Source organism: Clarias gariepinus, chromosome 18 (assembly GCF_024256425.1).
Source record: "Clarias gariepinus isolate MV-2021 ecotype Netherlands chromosome 18, CGAR_prim_01v2, whole genome shotgun sequence".
NCBI lineage: Eukaryota > Metazoa > Chordata > Actinopteri > Siluriformes > Clariidae > Clarias > Clarias gariepinus.
Window position 1 is genome coordinate 14,898,062 of NC_071117.1, and position 18,348 is coordinate 14,916,409.

At 40.1% G+C, this 18,348-nt stretch overlaps 1 protein-coding gene across 2 annotated transcripts; it reads left to right on the top strand.

The window, feature by feature from the left end:
* The first annotated feature begins 268 nt into the window (after positions 1–268).
* Positions 269–11,789, top strand: map2k7 (mitogen-activated protein kinase kinase 7). Of its 2 annotated transcripts, XM_053477114.1 has the most exons (12): positions 269–434; positions 3,565–3,612; positions 5,061–5,205; positions 5,654–5,720; positions 7,214–7,327; positions 7,728–7,847; positions 8,018–8,125; positions 8,348–8,527; positions 8,713–8,793; positions 9,909–10,051; positions 10,153–10,198; positions 11,063–11,789. In XM_053477114.1, the coding sequence occupies exons 1-12, from the start codon at positions 290–292 to the stop codon at positions 11,201–11,203; spliced, it is 1,338 nt and encodes a 445-aa protein (XP_053333089.1). In that variant the 5' UTR covers positions 269–289; the 3' UTR covers positions 11,204–11,789. The 2 variants fall into 2 exon arrangements, with proteins under 2 accessions (XP_053333089.1, XP_053333090.1); XM_053477115.1 differs by lacking the exon at positions 3,565–3,612.
* The last annotated feature ends 6,559 nt before the right edge of the window (positions 11,790–18,348 follow it).

Here is an 18,348-nt window from a genome sequence, read left to right on the forward strand (position 1 = left end):
AGTTTGAATGCTCTCCCCAGGCTTGTTGTTTCTCCCACATTCCAAAGACTGTGGAAACCGGAGTACCCTGTAGGGACCATGGAGTCTTATGGTGACCATGCAGGTTATTGGTTTGTGATATGAGTAAGTGAATGAGGTTCCTAGAGGGATGGATGAATGGATGTACACTAGGATGGTGCTGCTCTGCTCTGGGTGCATTACCCGTTTCAATCGCTGAGTGGTGTGTGTGTGAGAGCGTCAGAGAGAGAGAGTGTGTGTGTGTGTGGAGTTTCTGCGGGGAGACGCTCCGATGGTGCTGAATTTTTCCAAGATGTCGTCGCTGGAACAGAGACTCTCCCGAATCGAGGAGAAACTGAAGCAGGAGAATAATGAACCTCGCAGACGGATCGACCTCAACATCGACATGAGCCCGCAGCGCTCGCGCCCGAGGCCCAGTAAGTGCGCGCGGATCATTCTTCTTAAGAGTTTATCGCAGAGACGGGAGCGAGCCTGGGCGCGAGCTAACAAGCTAACAGGCTAGCTACATAAACAAAACACCGACCGCTCAGGGTCTGAGCTCGTATCTCTGCTCCTATCTAAAGGCTTCACGGCGATTAAATAAATGTTTATTCAGTGTGTATGTACAAAAACATAAAGTGTGCGTATTTATTAAAACATTTATACTGAAAACATAAAATAAATTGTGATGTCTGCTTGTGTGTAAAGCTAAACTAGCAGGCCCTTGTTTTCCCTAATCAGTCAACATGACATAGCTTAGCTGATAATACATTCTACTTGATTTTCCTATTATTATTATTTTTTAAATATATATTTGTGTTTAGTTATGTTTACACGTATTTACAAATAGAATACACTTTCTGTGTGTTACCAGCGTCAGCTCTGTTAATTTGACCGCTTTCAAGGTAGCTGGTTAGCATAACTCATAATTAGCCGTTTAACCGCGGCTAACATGCTAACGGTAAAGATGGGATCTATTTTCCTAAGATCCGAATTACACTCTCATTTCTTTCCAGAAATGTTTAAAACTAAACACACACACACGCAGGTGCCTGTTATGGAGGTGTCATGTTCACACTGGTCTCTATTTCGCAATCAAACCTGTTCCAACTCCAAACAGATTGAGTTACAGATTTCACACCTCGTGTGTTTGTGTGCGTGTGTGTGTGTTGGATAGACCCTTCTTCATGTACACACTTCATTCCTGAATTTGTGTTAAAATAGAGGGATCAGTGCATCAGGTTTAAGAAAACTGTGTTTACACTTGGTAGTTTAATGCGTATCAGGATTTTAGGCTGGATATGGATTCTGGACATAAAAGTCTAGTTGTACCTAAAAGTGTATAATCACACAATGCTTAAAGAATTTTACACCTCATGTTTTATTCATGTTTTATTTTTTTCTTTGATTTGGATTTTTGTCAGCATCTAAACTGCCAGCGTTTACATTGGTAGTGGGATTGAAAACTGATCTAACCCATAATTTGTTTTCATCATCATCAACCATGTTTGATCAATTGCTTTGTGCAGTAAGTGATTGTACCAATTTCAGCATCACTTTTGTTGAATAGTAAACGTATGAGCAGGGGTTTGTTTTGTATGTCAGTGCGTTCACACTTACATTTGCGGCATTTGGCAGGTGCCCTTATCCAGAGAGACTTACATTTTATCTCATTATACATTTGAGGAGCTGAAGAGGAGTTGTGGCTAAGGCTCCATGTGTTGATGTGAGGATGTAAGGATCCGGGTTTGAGCCATACTTCATACTATCCAGCCCCTGCATGCAGTGACAGTTCTGCCAGTTCCTACATATCTAACTGTTCTCATCAGGGTTGGTTTAGCAAACATGATTTCTCTGAAAACCAACCTTTGCATTCTTTTAAATGTCTGCTCATGCTGCATTTTAAAGTAGGTAACCTGTATGAGGAAAAACACTATCCACCCTCTTCCACATACATGAATTTATTAGGTCTGTTTACATGGACCCTGATAGTCCACACAAAGTCAGAATAACAGCCCAATCTCAAAACAATGGCTTGAAAAAATGCCTCAGTTGGAAGAGTCTGTCCCAATCATTATGAATTTTCAGTGGGAATGTAAGGGGTAAAGTTGTAAACCTTTAATGATCCATTTCTTAGGTAAATGTAAACACTTTATCTGATTGTTTCTCTCTTTTTTTCTTTTGTTGGAAAAAAAAAAAAGTTCTTTCTGCATATTTGCCCCATGTGGGGTAACATTAATTGACATGACTTTTGTCATGTTCTATACCTCCTGCCCTAATTGGGCTCACTTGTGTATAGTAGATTTTGTCACCCATTGTGGTCATGAATTGCTGAGTTTCATAAGAGAGGTCGAATCAAAGTGATGTGCAATTGGGGGATTGTGAAAATGGTGCCTTGACCTGTATGCCTTGTGTTTCACTACGATTCAACAGAGTTGAGGAAATGATTTTGGTGATGCCAAATATGGGATTCTGCACAAATACCCTGAAAAGATGTACATAATTGTGCACTATAGGACTGGTTAAAAAAAGCTTGGTACAGTGAGACTTTGTGTGTGTTTATATATATAAAGATTCCTAATAGTTGTGTCCAGCTTCATATATACTTACTTAATCGTAAACCTCTCACAGTTTTATGTGGTCATGCTGGTCTGAACAGGCTTCATGTTCGTCTACATGCTGCACACCTTTATTCAGTGCACAAAATGCATGAATGGGACTGGAATTGCTGGTTACCGTTTAAAGTCAGTGTCACATTGGTGCATTCCCAGGGTGTAACACGCACATTGATTGGGATTTAGGCAGAGTAACTAAGGCTAACACTAGGATATTAACACATCATTTGCTGCCAGATTTTAGATAAGATGTTTGTTGACTAAGTAACGTTGGGATCTTTAAGGTAAAGATGTGACCATAAAGTGTTGTTACTGATATGTGGAGCGAGTTACTGAAGAATAGTCACTGACTTACAGAGCTTTGCCTACACTGTGCCTCCACACTTTGGACATCATATCAGGTCAGGTCATACCCGATGCAGTTATTCCTGTAAACATTCTGGCCCCCGTGACCTTGGTCCAAGGTACTTCTATGTAATTGGGCCACTAAAGGAGTTCCTGGGAGGCCGGGGTTTCAGACCTGAAGCATGCAGCCCGGTCATGGCTCCCATGTACTGAGAAAACTGTGTTGATATCCAAGCATTAGGGAAACGCTGGGATAAGTGTATTAGTGTCGCTGGGGATTATATAAAATAGTTTTATCAAAAGTCTCGGTTTGACTTGAACACCACTCCTGTTATAATGTGTAAGTGTGTTCTTACACCGGTGTATAAATATTGATGCGTCACATAATAAAATTGAATGAGGTTTTTTTCCCCCTGAATGAAGGATTAGATGCAGTGTCTGGTCGGGTATTGGTGTGTGATGTCTTTATGTATAGAGGTTCAACATTAGACGAGATCTCTGCAGTATGTGTGTGAGTGTGAAAGATGAAGAATTGCTGATTCTGCATCTTTTTTTTTCTTTTCTCCTCAGTAATGAGCGTGTGTGTGTTTTTCTGTCCTGTATCTAGTCATCGTGATCCAGCTCAGTCCTGCTCCAGCCCCTTCCCAGCGCGCAGGTACCATTCACCAAATCACCCTCTGCCACTGCATCTCTCTCTCTCTCTATCTCCCCACTTTCTTCCTCTCCACCTCCCTTATATACACACATCGCACCACATTCTCCCTCAGTCATTCTCTCCCTGTTTTGATCTTTCTGTCCGATTAGCTATGCTTACACATGGCCTAATATTTAATAGTTTATAATCGTGATAGACACAATTGTATTTAAAAAAAAATTAAAAAAAACGTACCTATTTACAATGTAGTTCCTACCATTCTAAATGGTATTTCTTTCCGGCTAGACAAGGTGGATTCATCATTTGAAATAATAATCAATTTAAATGAGACGTTTAGATGCTAGATTTGCCTGTAAGCATAGCCATATTCTTTTTTCCTCTTTTTTTTTTCTTTTCCTCCATTCACTTTCTTAAATCAGTGATTTCGTTTCATTTCATCGCTCAGTGCACTTCACGCAGCGAAACAGGGATAAACTGGAAGCATTCGAAAGTTGGAAAGACTTCGCTTTCTGCCTGCATCGCCTCCGTTTGATTTGCTTCTTTCCTGCATTCTCTGTTCTCATTTTTTTTTTTTTTTTCCTCATCCATCTATCCATCTACCCATCCCTTTCTCCACTCCATTCTTTCTCTGCTGGAGCGAGTTTCAGTGGCAGGGCTGTGTGTGTGTGTGTGTGTGTGTGTGTGTGTGTGTGTGTGTGTGTGTGTGTGTGTGTGTGTGTGTGTGGTTTAGTGTGTGTGATGGTGTGTTTGACTTGGAGAATGGATTAACCCCGTTTTGATGGATGGACACAGACACAGTGCATGACGTCGCTGTAACTGCACGGCTCGGTCGCAACAAACACGCGTTACGCACAGCTAATCCGGCACTTGACAGAGCATCTGAAGCGGCTGGTTGTCGCTGGGTTCGAACTAGCCTGGTCTTTACTCCTCCTCCTCTCTTAATCTGTCTGACTTTCGGAATGGCTGACCGTTTACAAAGCTGAGTGCTGCAAGAGTGTGCGCGCGCGTGTGTGTGTTTGCGTGTTCCGCAGGTGTCTTGATGTTTGCGTGTGGCTCAGGTGCCTGACTGCACTGACTAACCCACACTAACAAGTTTCCCTCCACAGGCATGATTTCCACCGGAGGAAATCAGAAGCCCGTCAGTCAGAAAGCCTTCACGCCGCAGGGCCGAACGCAAGAGAGACGAACACGTCGGCTTTTTCACGTCTATAGCCTCAAGTGTTGTTTGACATATTACTGTAACGTGTACAAGGTATACAGTTTACCTGGCGGTAAGAGTAAAGCTGTGGAGATCATTTTAGCCTTAAATTTGCATTTGTAACATTTCTTTAAGTCTAAAGCAAGACATCTCCTCAGACGAAGGTCAGTCGTCACCCTGACGAGATTGCACTGTCCACTCTGCCTCTGATATCGTTTCTTCTTCTCTTCTCCGTCTCCCCCGTCTTCAGCTTTGCAGCTGCCGCTGGCCAACGACGGCGGGAGCCGCTCCTCTTCCTCAGAAAGCTCACCGCAGCACCACTCGTACCCCAGCCGACCTCGACACATGCTCACGTTGCCTACTCCACCCTACGGCCTGCCGAAGAGCTTGGAGAAGTACGTATCCTGCACGTGCGGATGGTTGTGCTAACGTACAGTTTTTTTCCATTCGACTTTGTAATCCTTTTCAGACGGATACATTTTAATTATGTTGTGTTTTATCTGTTTTATTGTTTCATTAGACAGGTTATAGTTCAGTGATTTCCTGATTCGACAAGTCTGGTAGTAATTAGGCATGGGTGTGGCAAGTGAAATTTACCTTAGCTTTCCAAAAAATGTTCAAGCATGATAAAGGCAATCGTTTTTATTTCCATAGGGCTAAGTAGGTTTGGACAGCTTTTTTTTTCCTCTTAATAAATTAAATCATTTTAAAACAGGATTTTGATTTTTTTGACAAATATAAAAAAAAAAAAAAGAAGGGGAAAATACTGTACGTCAATACTACACACACACACATGCACACACACACTATGAAGTGATCTAAACACTGTTTCTGTATCCGCAGTGCTGAAATAGACCAGAAGCTACAGGAGATTATGAAACAGACGGGTTACCTGAAGATTGACGGACAGGTGAGACGCAACATCTATGACATGATGTTCAGAGTGAACTTGTTAGGGCAAGATATTCCCAAGAAGAGCCACATATATAGTTTAAGGAAATTTACTGTTAATACAGTCTGTTAAATTACAATATTATGGATTTCTTTTTGTAATTGACTTGGAAAAATGGAAAGCATTTATATATTATAGATTCGTTAAATGTAAAGTTAAAAAAAAGGTTTTATTTCTTTGTTTAAATTTTAATGATTATGGCTTACCTTTCACAGAAGTAAAAAAAAATCCAGATGTGCCCCTGACTTTGTTCATGTGGAATTTAATTGGACACTCAAGCACATTTTTAAAAAACTTAAAACATTTTAATGTGTTACCGTGAAGTGTGCAGAATAAAGGTGTGAGATCGCATTTATTAAGTAGATTTTGATTGTACATTCGTAAGCACGTATTAAAAATTGTACGGCGTCATCTGTTGAATTTTGAGACAAACTACTACATTTAAATTTTTTTTTTTTTCATCATATAAGGGCGTTTACCATTTAAATTTCAAAGTAGCATATCTTTTCTTTCCATGGGCCGTTTGCAATGAAACAAAGCCTATATGTTACCTCAAGTTACTAACTAACTTGGTCAAATGCTAAATGCGAAATAAGTTCAGTAGTTTTTATGTGATGCGTGCACAAACAAACAGACAGACAAAAATTTCCAAAACCATCTTGATGTTTGTTTACTCATCTTGCATCCTCCCAAATAATGTTTTCGCTTTTACTTTTCCTAAAAGTAATCAAAATGGATTTACAAATACAGAAATATCCGCTTTCTGAAAACTATCTTCATTTATGCGCTTGATACATGGTCAGTGCATGGTGGTAATTAGTGAAATTCTTCGCATCATCTGAGGAATTCTTCCTAATATTTAAAGTTTTGCTACTGAAAAGTCAGAGTTGGTAAAAGAGCCATCAGTCCTGTAAATGCCGCAATAACCGGAACTTTTAACTGCTTTTAATATCTACAGTTTGGAAAAAATCAGGAGGAGCTTGCTGCTTTAATATTAAAGCTATTAATATTTAAATATAATCTTCTAAAAAATGCTGGAAAATCACATCTCATTTTATCACGTTAAAGAGGCTAATTTTGCACATAATCCAGGTTGAATTTTTTTTTTATTCTTTTAACTAATATTAATGCCACACAACATTAGTTTTTTTTCCCAATTTGCTTTTATACGATTGGTGTTAGTGGTCAAATTATTGTTTTATTAATTTGTCGAAATATTAATTTGAATATTATAATCAATAGATTGAGGAAAAAGGGAAAATAACCGTTTATAATGTACCTGTTCAGCTTCACTGCAGCGCTACCTACAGGCGACGGTCAGTAATTGAGAGATACTTACTGCAGGTTACATCTGGTCAATTGACCAGGGGATGGAAAAATCGAAATCTGTTATAATGTAATGGAACTTGACTTGAATTTTTTTGTCCTGTGGTCGTGTGTGTTGCTTGCAGCGTTATCCTGCGGAGGTGACGGATCTGATCAACGAGGGCGAGATCGGAAGTGGTACCTGTGGACAGGTGTTTAAAGTGCGCTTTAAAAAAACTGGCCACGTCATTGCCGTCAAGGTGATCTTTTAACGACGAATTCTCCCCTTTGAAATCAATTAAGAAATTATATAAGAAAGATTATTTTCAAACAGTAGGAAATGCTTTTGGTAAATACTGTTGTTACAAAAAAGTGTTTGTTGGTTTTTGTTTTGTCTCTAAGAAATGTGTTCGCAAAATAAACACTCGGGGTTCTCTTTCTTAACGGCTCTTTAATTGTCTGTATAAACGCCTGCTATTAAAGCCAGTAAGTAATTACTGTTTACTCCTTACAGCCCTGCATGGCAGCAGAAGTGTTTGTGTGTGTGTGTGTGTGTGTGTGTGTGTGTGTGTTTGTGAGCAGGCACAGCGGAGTGTGTGTGATTTAGTTGCCGGATTTAACATGCCCTGTTTTGTTCGCTTTTGTCTGTGTTGTCTACAGCAAATGCGGCGGACGGGCAACAAGGACGAGAACAAGAGGATCCTCATGGACCTGGATGTGGTCTTAAAAAGCCATGACTGCCCGTATATCATCCAGTGCTATGGAGCTATAGTCACCAATGTGAGTCAGACCTCTAGTTGGTGGCCACTTTATTAGCTCATTAATGGCTAGCAGGCGGTAGAATACTGGCTGTTCCTAATAAAGTGGCCAGATGATGTCTTTTCTTTTAGCTTTGCATTCTGTTTGACGTTAATTTTAAAATCTTAACCCTTGCGTTGCCGTGCTGACAGACTGATGTGTTCATTGCCATGGAGCTGATGGGGACGTGTGCAGAGAAGCTAAAAAAGCGCATCCAAGGGCCCATACCAGAGTGCATTCTGGGGAAGATGACCGTGGCGGTGAGCCTTTTTTAAAATTATTTTTATGTTCCTCATATTCATAAGCAGTTAATCTAAAGTCTAATCCAAAAATCTGTTTTAAACTGTTTGAGAAATGAAATTAAGCAGCTAAAATCACAGCCGTGTGAGGGAGAGACAAAGAGACGTCACGTCGACTTGCGAAGCTTACCACGGGAATTCAAGGACACGCTTAGAATCTCTTCTCTGTTCGTCACTGTGCAGATCGTGAAGGCTCTGCTGTATCTGAAGGAGAAGCATGGCGTCATCCACCGAGACGTGAAGCCCTCAAACATCCTGCTGGACGACAAAGGCCAGATCAAGCTCTGCGATTTTGGAATCAGCGGCCGCCTCGTCGACTCCAAAGCCAAAACCCGGAGCGCCGGCTGTGCTGCTTACATGGCGGTGAGTGAAGAGACGCTTTCTCACAGCGGGAACTCGGATTCTGACGACCGTCCTTGCTGTCATGCCCACACGTGTGAATGTTCCTCACTGACTGACTGACTGATGCTCTGTGCAGTGCAGAGCTCTGAGATACGTATATATGTAGTGTAATCTCCCGATGTGTGTGTGTGTGTTGATTTGTTCAGCCTGAGAGAATAGACCCTCCAGACCCCAGTAAGCCAGACTATGACATCAGAGCTGACGTTTGGAGTCTTGGCATCTCTCTGGTACGTTGTTCTTTCACTTCATCAAATTGTAGACATCTTACACACAACAGGCCAAAGATGAGGAAGTCAGTGATTCGTAAGGTTTCAGAAATATTTCTTGATTAGTTCACCAGGGGTGGCGTAGTGGCAGTGATGTAGTGGTTAGCTGTATACGGGCGCACTCCTCTTGTCTGTTTTACTTTTTTTAACCACGATTAATAAATCTGGGCCTTGACATGTTTTAGTTATTTTAGTAGGAGTTTCTACAAGGAAGCAAGAGGGGCGTTCAAGTCAAACCAGGAGTCGTGGTGAATTTTCTTTGGAACAATTCTTGAAGCCTGTTGTTCCCATAACCACTTAGCAAGTGGAACTCCTGAAGCTTCAAAATCCACCGTTGCCAACCTGTGGAGGAGACGGATCTGTCTGCCGAACTGTGGACACTCAGTGGAACTGTGGATCATTCACAAACACCACTTGCACATTTCATCCGGGAGATAATTAACCGCTTTTCTACCAACGTGGTTTTGGTGCTAGTTCAAAGCCATTACCAAATTTTTATTTTTTTTGCCAAGTTCTTCGTTTTCAGATGGCCAAAGCACCGGCTAAAATCGTTTCGAACACTTACGTTAGGTGCTGGCGAGGGACTATCAGAGAGGAGGGACAGCAGAGACGTCAACAAAGACGTAATGATGCAACTCTCTAGCCCATGGAAAAACAAAGCCAGTTCTTAGGAGGTTTGCTATTGAACCAGCACCACCACCAAAGATGAATTAGCGTCTGGATTACTTTGGTGGATAAGGGGTTATTGTCACATCCCCTGTACAGGTTTGAACTTCCTCCAAGCCATATCCACATGTTTGGGCCATTAAAGGAGCTCCTGGGAGGCCAGCGTTTCAGACATGAAGCAGGAGGTCCGGCATACTGAGAAAACTTTCTACCGTTATAATATCCAAGCACTACTTCAACACTAGGATAAATGCATTAGTGTAGCAGGGGATTATATAGATAAATAAAGGTAGATTTAACTCTCATATTGTGTTAAAAGTCTCAGTTTGACCTGAATGTCTCTAATATACTACAGCTTCTAATACTGTTGATCATTACAATCGGTGTCTCATTGTCCATGTGTTTTGTAGGTGGAGCTGGCCACGGGACAATTCCCGTATAAGAACTGCAAAACAGACTTCGAGGTGCTGACCAAAGTGCTACAGGAGGACCCTCCTCTTTTGCCTCTCAGCATGGGCTTCTCGCTCGACTTCCAGTCATTTGTTAAAGACTGGTACACTTGCACACACGCACCTACGCACTGTCGACCTGAATGATCAGAACACGCCAAACGTACTAAATGTCTACTGTTTTTGTTCCTCTTTGTCTCTGCAGCCTCACAAAGGATCACAGAAAAAGGCCAAAATACCACAAGCTGCTTGTAAGTGTCTCGCTAATGAGAGGATGTTGTGTGTGTCATCTTTTTTTCTGAAAACTGGTATACAGTGGAGCCTTGGATAATTCGTTCCGGAAGCGGGCTTGTATTCCAAATCGAATTTTCCTATAAGAAATAATGGAAACTTAATTTGTTCGTTCCACAGCCCAAAAAAATAAATACATAAAAATAATTAACTCCAAATATAAAGTAAAAATAAAACAAATTACCCTGCGCTTTACCTTTAAAAAAAAAAAAGTTAAAATAAATCCTGATAGATAGTGTTTCCGTTTGTGCGCGCAGGCGCTGTGTGTGTGTGAAACTAAAGTAAGGAGCCCTCCCCCTTCTCGTCTTACACACCCTTCCTTCACTCTTTTCACACACGCACGCACACAAAAATAAACAAGAAATCTCTCTAATGACACGCGATTGAACAACACTAACGGAATCACTGCTGTAAAGTAAAATAAAACAAATTAACCTGCACTTGCCTTTTGAAAAGAATCGCAACACGTGGTCACAGTGTTATAGTGAACAGTACATGCGTGCACGGATGTTAATTATACCAGTAAGAGCACTAAGACTCAGCAGGGTAGACGATTACCCACAATTCCGCTTCGCAAGAGAGAGAAAAAACGTTGGCTCAGTTGTGATCATGTGACGCTCGGTGTCAAAACAAGAAGCGTATGCGTGATGCATGATACTCGTAAACCAAGTCTTGTTCGTTTTTTAAGTCAAAATTTATTAAAAATCTTTGCTTGTCTTGCGGAACACTCGCAAACCGTGTTACTCGCAATCCAAGGTTTCACTGTATAATTATAGTGTCTGTACGTGTATACACCTCCCTCACCGTTTCTCTTCGCGCGACAGGAACACAGTTTCATCCGGCGCTACGAGGTGCTGGAGGTGGACGTAGCAGGCTGGTTTCAGACGGTGATGGAGCGCACGGAGTCTCCGCGCAGCAGCCAGTGCTACAGCCAACACCAGCTCCACTCGCTGTTCAGCAGGTAGCCGCAACACGCGGAGGCGGACGGACGAAGAGACAGAGTGGGACGGACGGACGAGGCGAGAGCGCGGAGGGATATGTGTGTGTGGGAAAGGGGAGTGGGGACAGAGGCTGGTTTGAGACAGATGAAAGTAAAGATGACTGACAGACAGACACGGGCAAGTGTGTTGTAAATTTGAAACCTATTTATAATTTTTTTTTCTCTCCTTTATTTCTTTCTTTTCATCCACCACTCTGGGACAGACGTTAGCCTTAGGAGTTGCTAGTCGTGCACGTTCACACGTTTAGTGTCATACACCTTCACTACCGTTATAAGCTATAGAGCACTGTACAGTGTAAAGCGACAGCTGTGAATATCATCACGTATTGACTTTTTTTTCGAATCAGTGTAAGCCATATGGCTGCGCGGTGTGTGTAGCCGCCCTGCATAGTGTGTGTACATACGTGTTTTGTGTTCGTACAAAATGATACTGTGTCCTTTATACCGCGGTCATTAGCTCCACATCCTCCATTAGCCCCTTACTCAGGGACTGAACAGAGTAGTCGAACAACACTGAGCCAAGGTGTGTGTGTGTGTGTGTGTGTGTGTGTGTGTGTGTGTGTGTGTGTGTGTGTGTGGTTGCGCGTGTAACAAGTGCGCATGCGTGTACATGTTTCGTGCATTCGTGAGTAGTCTTATTAGATCAGAAATGTAATATATGTGCGAGTCCTTCGTTTTCTGGATGTCCATAGCTGTTTAATAACTCAAGGAGAATAGATCCATCAAATAACAGATCTAACGCACAGATAGAAAAAAAATTAGTGAAAATAGTGCTTCAAAGTGATCGACTTTAAACCTTTGCTGATGCAAAGTTATTTTGGTGTAAAGACAAAATAATGAGAAAAAAAATTAGTTTAGCATTTAATCTAGATTATACTTTTTTTATTTAGTTTGTTTTATTATACACACCTCAGGAGAGTTATAGGTATGCAAGCGGGAGAAATACGGAAAGGCGAATTTGTTCAGCTGTTGAAGATGATGCTTTATTAGAAGCGTTCCTGGTTTTACTGATTCTTGCGAGCAGTATCCAGATCCTTGCAATGCCACCCAATCTGAGGAGTTCGTTCTATCACAAGGCCATCAAGTAATCATTCAGTCCTTGCTTTTCAGAGTTTACCGAGGTCAAGGTAGAACCGGTCCTCAGAAGAGTCACGAACCTCCCCATAGAGCTTTTCCGATAAAGGTTTTAGGAACCGCTTTGGTATGGAGTGTAAAATGACGATACTTTCCCGCAAAGAAGATAGAGACAAGTCGGAATGAGAACTACGGATAAATTCCATCTGACAGCCAACCGAACATGTTTGGTTTTGTTGCCGTCCATCTCCATCTCCAAATCAGCGTCGTTTCTTAGTTTCCATTACATTACCTCGTTCTGATTGTTATTTTCACGGAACCAAAGCGTTTTTTTTTCTCCCTTTTTCTTTTTTTTTTTTTCGTTTCTTTCCCCCTTTATTCCTTATAATCCCATGTCAGCAGTCCACTGCTTGCAGATCAGCCACATTTCCCAGAACCAAAGCCGTAGCTGAGAAGCCAGTGCTCTTCTAAGCCAAATCCGTGCACTAGCGAAAAGAGAGAAAAAGAGAGAGAGAGAGAAAAGAAAGAACGTGGGGTAGGAGAAACGGGACACGGTACGTCGACAGAAGGATCAGTACGAGTAGACATATGAAAGGAAAGGAAAGTAAAGGAGGTTGGGAAAGTAGTCTAGGAGTGGAGAGATGGGGAAGGAAAGTGTGAGTGGAGGACTGAAGGTTTTCTGAGTGTCTATCCTTGATGGTTTTAAGGTCAGTGTTTCCACAGAAAAGCTTTCCACAGTATCAATGCGTTTTTTTTTATTTTATATATATTATTATTGTTTTATTGCTAGGAACGATTAGTGTCTTATTTTTATTATCATTCATTATTGTTGATTTTTTTTTTATTATGATGAATATATTTATTTATTATTACTGCTGCTACTTGCTTTTGCTTTAGATGCTGCTGTTGATATTTATTTTTTTTCTCCCTTTTTTTGTTTTTTTGTTTTGGTTCCCCAAAGGACAATAATAGTTTTTGTTACCTTTTTTCTGTTATTTCTTTTTTCTCCCAAAACCAAAAAAAAAAAAAAAGTGAAACGTTGCAATGTCTATACGTTAACCAAATATACATGCTTTCTTTTTTAACATATATCTAGTTCTAGAAATTTCCAGTCACTTCACAATGATGCAAACTCAGTGTTTCAGTTTCCTAGCTAATTATTGGTAGAACAAGTATTAAAGGTGCGAGTGGTCATATTTATATAAGAGCTCAATTTCAGCAGTTAGCTGTAACCATGTACTTTGGTGTGATTTGTGTTAGCTTGTGTCAGTCTGTTCCGTCCTGTGGTGGATGTAGCGTTTTGAAAATTTCCCCCCCCCCTTTTTTTTTTTTTGTTTAAATTTATTTATTATTATTATTTTTCAGTTGAAAAGGAGGCTTTACGGTTTCAAAAACTGCCCTATAACTGGCCCCCAGGCTTCACACTTCTCCACCATCTGTGCTCAGCATATCCTACACTAAACCTTAAAAGGTCGCTTGCTCGTTCTGTCTGTAGATCTTGTGACTGAAGGTGTCCTCCGTATCTAACAAGACATCCTAAAGCGGAATTAATGCTGAGTCATCGCGGAGATCCTGACACTTCGGTGCGGCTTGCGCAGCCACCGGGCTTCGCTAAATTTCACATGCGGATAAGAGAGATGTGTGAAACAGCCTTAGCCACGTTCACATTTCCACACACTTAACCAGCACGAGCAGTTACAGACTAGGTACATTCACAGAGTGCGTTTACATGCATGCTCATAATCCGATTATCACCCCAGTCTGGATTGTCCAGGTGAGTGTTTAGATTAACATTGCTCATGGAAATGGCCTGCTCTGTTTTAAATTGCATTATGTACATTTCAAGAAACTTGCTGATGACATGTAGATTTCATGTCAGTAATTGGATTATTTAGAAATTAGAGGAAAAAATCGATTCAGTGATTCTTTTGTAGTCATCACGCTGACTACAAAATCGATATTTTTAAAAAAATGTTTTTAAATATATATGTTTGCATTTAAAGTGGTGCAACATCGCTCCATGCCTCTGTAATCCTACAGGTGGCGCTCTCTAAACTATATGCAGCACAAATCCTGTGTCTAGTGAATGACATACCAGAGATAATTGCTGCTTGGCACAAATGTAACTAAATGTAATTTTACATTTCTTTTTATACTCTTGTATTTAAAGTTAAGTCGTATTTTAAGTTGCATTCAACTTTTTATTAGTTGTTTTTAAAGCCTAGTTCAAAGTTTTAAAATTGTCACGCAATTAAATGAAAAGTTGTATTGCAATTGCAGATATTTATAAAAAGGTAATACTTGAAGAATCGCAATACTAATCAAATCAGCACATATGTATCATGATAATATCATATCAGACGGCCCAGGCTCCTTAATACATAAAATGTTTAATTTTTGTAGATTTGTGACTGAAATTTTAATTTGTCATTGCTTGCTTGAAAATTTGCCTTTTTTTACTTTTTTTTTTAATAAAGCTGACCACCATATGTCCGATTATTTCCAATTAGTGCGAGGTACGCAAATTAGTCTTGCTGTCTTTTCTTGCTATCTTTTACTTAGTGTAAGTTTTGATCCGACTGGCTTGATTTTCCCCCATGAAAAAAATTCTGTGGAAGCAAATTTGTTCATTTGAAATTCATGGCATTTTCGTAAATACTGCGTTGTCGATTAGACATTAAAATTAAAATATTACAATAGGTATATGTTTTTAATTATTGTATATGCTATAAGGAAAAAAATCCGTAGCATTTTGGCGATGTCTAGTTTAATGCTTGTGCAATTATGTCTAGTTTAATTGTGCAAAAATATACCACACCTTTATAGTTGTCAACACAATCCGCTTCTATCTTCTGCAAGAGTAACAACGCTTTTCTTTCTTTGGAGTTCATGGGCGCTTTGTGCAATACTGCCATCTACTGGCATGGAGTGTGGGGGCAGGTGATGTATTGCAATAATAAAAAATATAAATCTGTACTCCACCTCTGATTTACGGCTCGGTTATTTTCGTTGAAATGCTCACATGCTACCTGGTGTATGAAGTAGCGACTCCCAGATTCCATGTTTTGAAGCGATCAAACAGGAGCCCAGGGAAAATGACTACTGTGGAATAGATCCAGTGTTTGGGTCCCAAGTTAGACACGTTGCTATTAAAAATAATTTGTAGCAATTTTACTTAAAAAAAATAATAATTTAAAGCGAGAAGTTTTAACATTATCATGCTGTAAACATTGACAGATGATCGGATTATTTTGTCCATGTAAACGCACTCAGATAAAGACCTAGATGAATTTCTTTGCACGTTTAGAAATGTAAAGCTGTTCCATGCTCTCTCTTGCCCTGTACCGTTAATACACACATACATCACGTTCTGAGTGTTAATGTTCCAGTTTCCCAGCTGTACCTCTCTTCTTTTTGCTGACACTTTTATTCATGTAATGTCAGGATTGTCATTTAAATTTTTATTTTTTATTATTTTCTTTATTGTCAGTGCTGTGGGCATGTGTGTGTTCAGTTTTTTAATTTCCGATGAGCAGTACATGACCTCAGCCTCAGTGGAACGAGAAGCAGAGATCACACCAGTGCCACTGCTTCGATAGAATTAGTGTGTGTGTGTGTGTGTATGTGTGTGTGTGTGTGTGTGTGTGTGTGTGTGGCATGTCCTCCTTCAGCGCTGTACAATAGGTATTTTTCCCCGTATCTATAAGTAAACCAAATATTCACTATGCAGTCAGTCAGCTTGTTCAAGCCCCAAACCTCCTGTATATACACACAGAGACAAACACACACACATACACACACACTGTGGTGGAACCTCCTTTTGTTGCTTTTGTGATGGACTTCTTTGCCTTCAACTAGAGGAGAGAATTAAAGATAGAAAGAGAAGTGTTTCTTCTTTCCTGTTTGATTCATGTGTGTGAATGAGCTGACATATTTAAGGATTGTATCGGGGTGGGAAAGGGGGCGGGGCTTGGGTGGGTTTATGGCCATTAAGGGGCGGGGCTTAGACCAGGGATCGGTTCGTCCAATGCTGTAAAGTGTATCAATTGCATGTTATCTCAGATGTAACTGCATTGATTTGACTTGTTGATGGGATGGGAGGGAACAGGGGCATAAAACTATCTTTATTTATGATTTTTACATATTATATATATATAAAATTATATATTCTGTACCAATTTGTTTTTTTGCATTGTTTTTTTTTTTTTGTTGTTAGAAAAAGACACACTTTTGCTTTGTTCTTTTACCTTGTTTGAATCGATTTGCAATATGATGTTTTTACTTTTATTGTCGCTTGATTTCAGGCTTTTTTTTTTTTGTCATGGTCATTTATGTTTGTCGGATAAAGATCATCGTCACCGTTCTTTTTTTTTTTTAACATACCATTTTTCGTGCACGTGCAGGACGTATTGGTTTAGTATTTTATGCATTTAGAAAACCAAAATGTTTCTCACGGTCGCTACGTCGCAAGGTGAAGATCTTCAGGGTTAAGTCTCGCACCAAACTGAACAAAGACATCATGATGGTCTGACAGAAGGACAGCATATGATGACGGACAGCTCGACTTTTTTCAGAAACATCATGTCAAGGGTGTGTCATTTTCTTTTGAAGCCGAGCGACTTGTTTGTCACCTGGTTTTTATCATGTAATGTTATTTTATTTTTTTTTTTTTAACTGTCTCTAGACAATTATCCCATGTGTGTACTTGTGAGTTCTCTGGTCATTTTTAGGTTCTTTCATGCTGTATAGAGTTAAATGTCACCGTTCCAAGCTGCTGTTGCTTTCAGACTAATGGAATGTATCGTTTTAATATCAAAATTTCCATCTGAATTCCATCTCAGATTCAGTCTGCTGTCTACAGTAGGACGTGTCAGTGATCATCCCTAATTTTTACCATTACATCAATAGAACTGTTAGGGTTTCTTTTCTTTTTTTTTGTGCCAACAGCTGTAATTAAGCTGCTTTATTCTTCTGCTTTAGAAACGTTCAAAAATCATCCGCCTGATGAGATTTATTTCAGTTTAACTTAACACACGTGCTGTAGTAAATGATAGAATTTCACACAGCCCTGTTTATGGAACAAAAAAACCCCATTACAGCATTATACATGTTTTTTTGTGTTTCTCTCCATTTCCCCCCTCCCTTTATATCCCTTTTATTCTCATTTTGTCACTATTTCAAATGAATTCAATGCCATTATATTGTGAATACCTCAGGATTTTTTTGAGAAGAAAAAAAAACATTTAAGAACTTAAAACACAAATAAATCCAAAAACCTACAGATCTGTTGTTGTGTTCTCATTGATTTTTAGTTTTTTTAACTTGTGTTTAAGCCAAATTGGAGAATACAGGTAGTCCTCGACTTATGAACATCTATACCGCTTTATCCTGTAATCAGGGTCCCAGGAGGCATAGGGCACGAGGCGTGTGTACACCCTGAACAGGGTGCCAATCCATCGCAGGGCACACACACTACGGGCAATTTGGGAACGCCAATTAGCATAATCTGCATGTCTTTGGACTGTGGAAGGAAACTGGAGTACCCGGAGGAAACCCACCAAGCACAGGGAGAAAATGCAGACTCCATGCACACAGAGACTGGAACTGAACCCTGACCCTGGAGGTGCAAGGTGACACCACCGTGCCTCCCTTATGAACATACGCCTTATGTAACTGGATGTACCATACGAGTTACGAATTTCCTCAGATACTAACAGACTACGGTTGTTCTTCCGGTTCAATCATGGAAGTAAAAAATAGACACCGAATACGGTGCACCAAAAAACATTTTAAACAATTATATACAATATTTTTAGTGTGTAAGTGAATGTATAAAATGTGGTGTATTGTGTGTGTGTGTGTGGGGGGGGGGGGGGTGAATTAGTGTGTTGGACTTAAGAACAAATCAGACTTAAGAACATGCTCCTGTAACAGACCTTATACAGATGTCGGGGACTACCTGTATTAAAATCTGTGATTATGAAAAAGCTCTGCTGTCCTCCTCATAAGTTATTTTTTTTACATAAAATTTGATAT

Coding starts and splice junctions, on each gene's coding strand:
- map2k7 (XM_053477114.1), top strand. CDS start 290: ATGGTGCTGAATTTTTCCAAGATGTCGTCGCTGGAACAGAGACTCTCC. Junction 7,848..8,017: donor ATGGAGCTATAGTCACCAAT/GTGAGTCAGACC, acceptor CCGTGCTGACAG/ACTGATGTGTTCATTGCCAT. Junction 10,199..11,062: donor CAAAATACCACAAGCTGCTT/GTAAGTGTCTCG, acceptor TTCGCGCGACAG/GAACACAGTTTCATCCGGCG.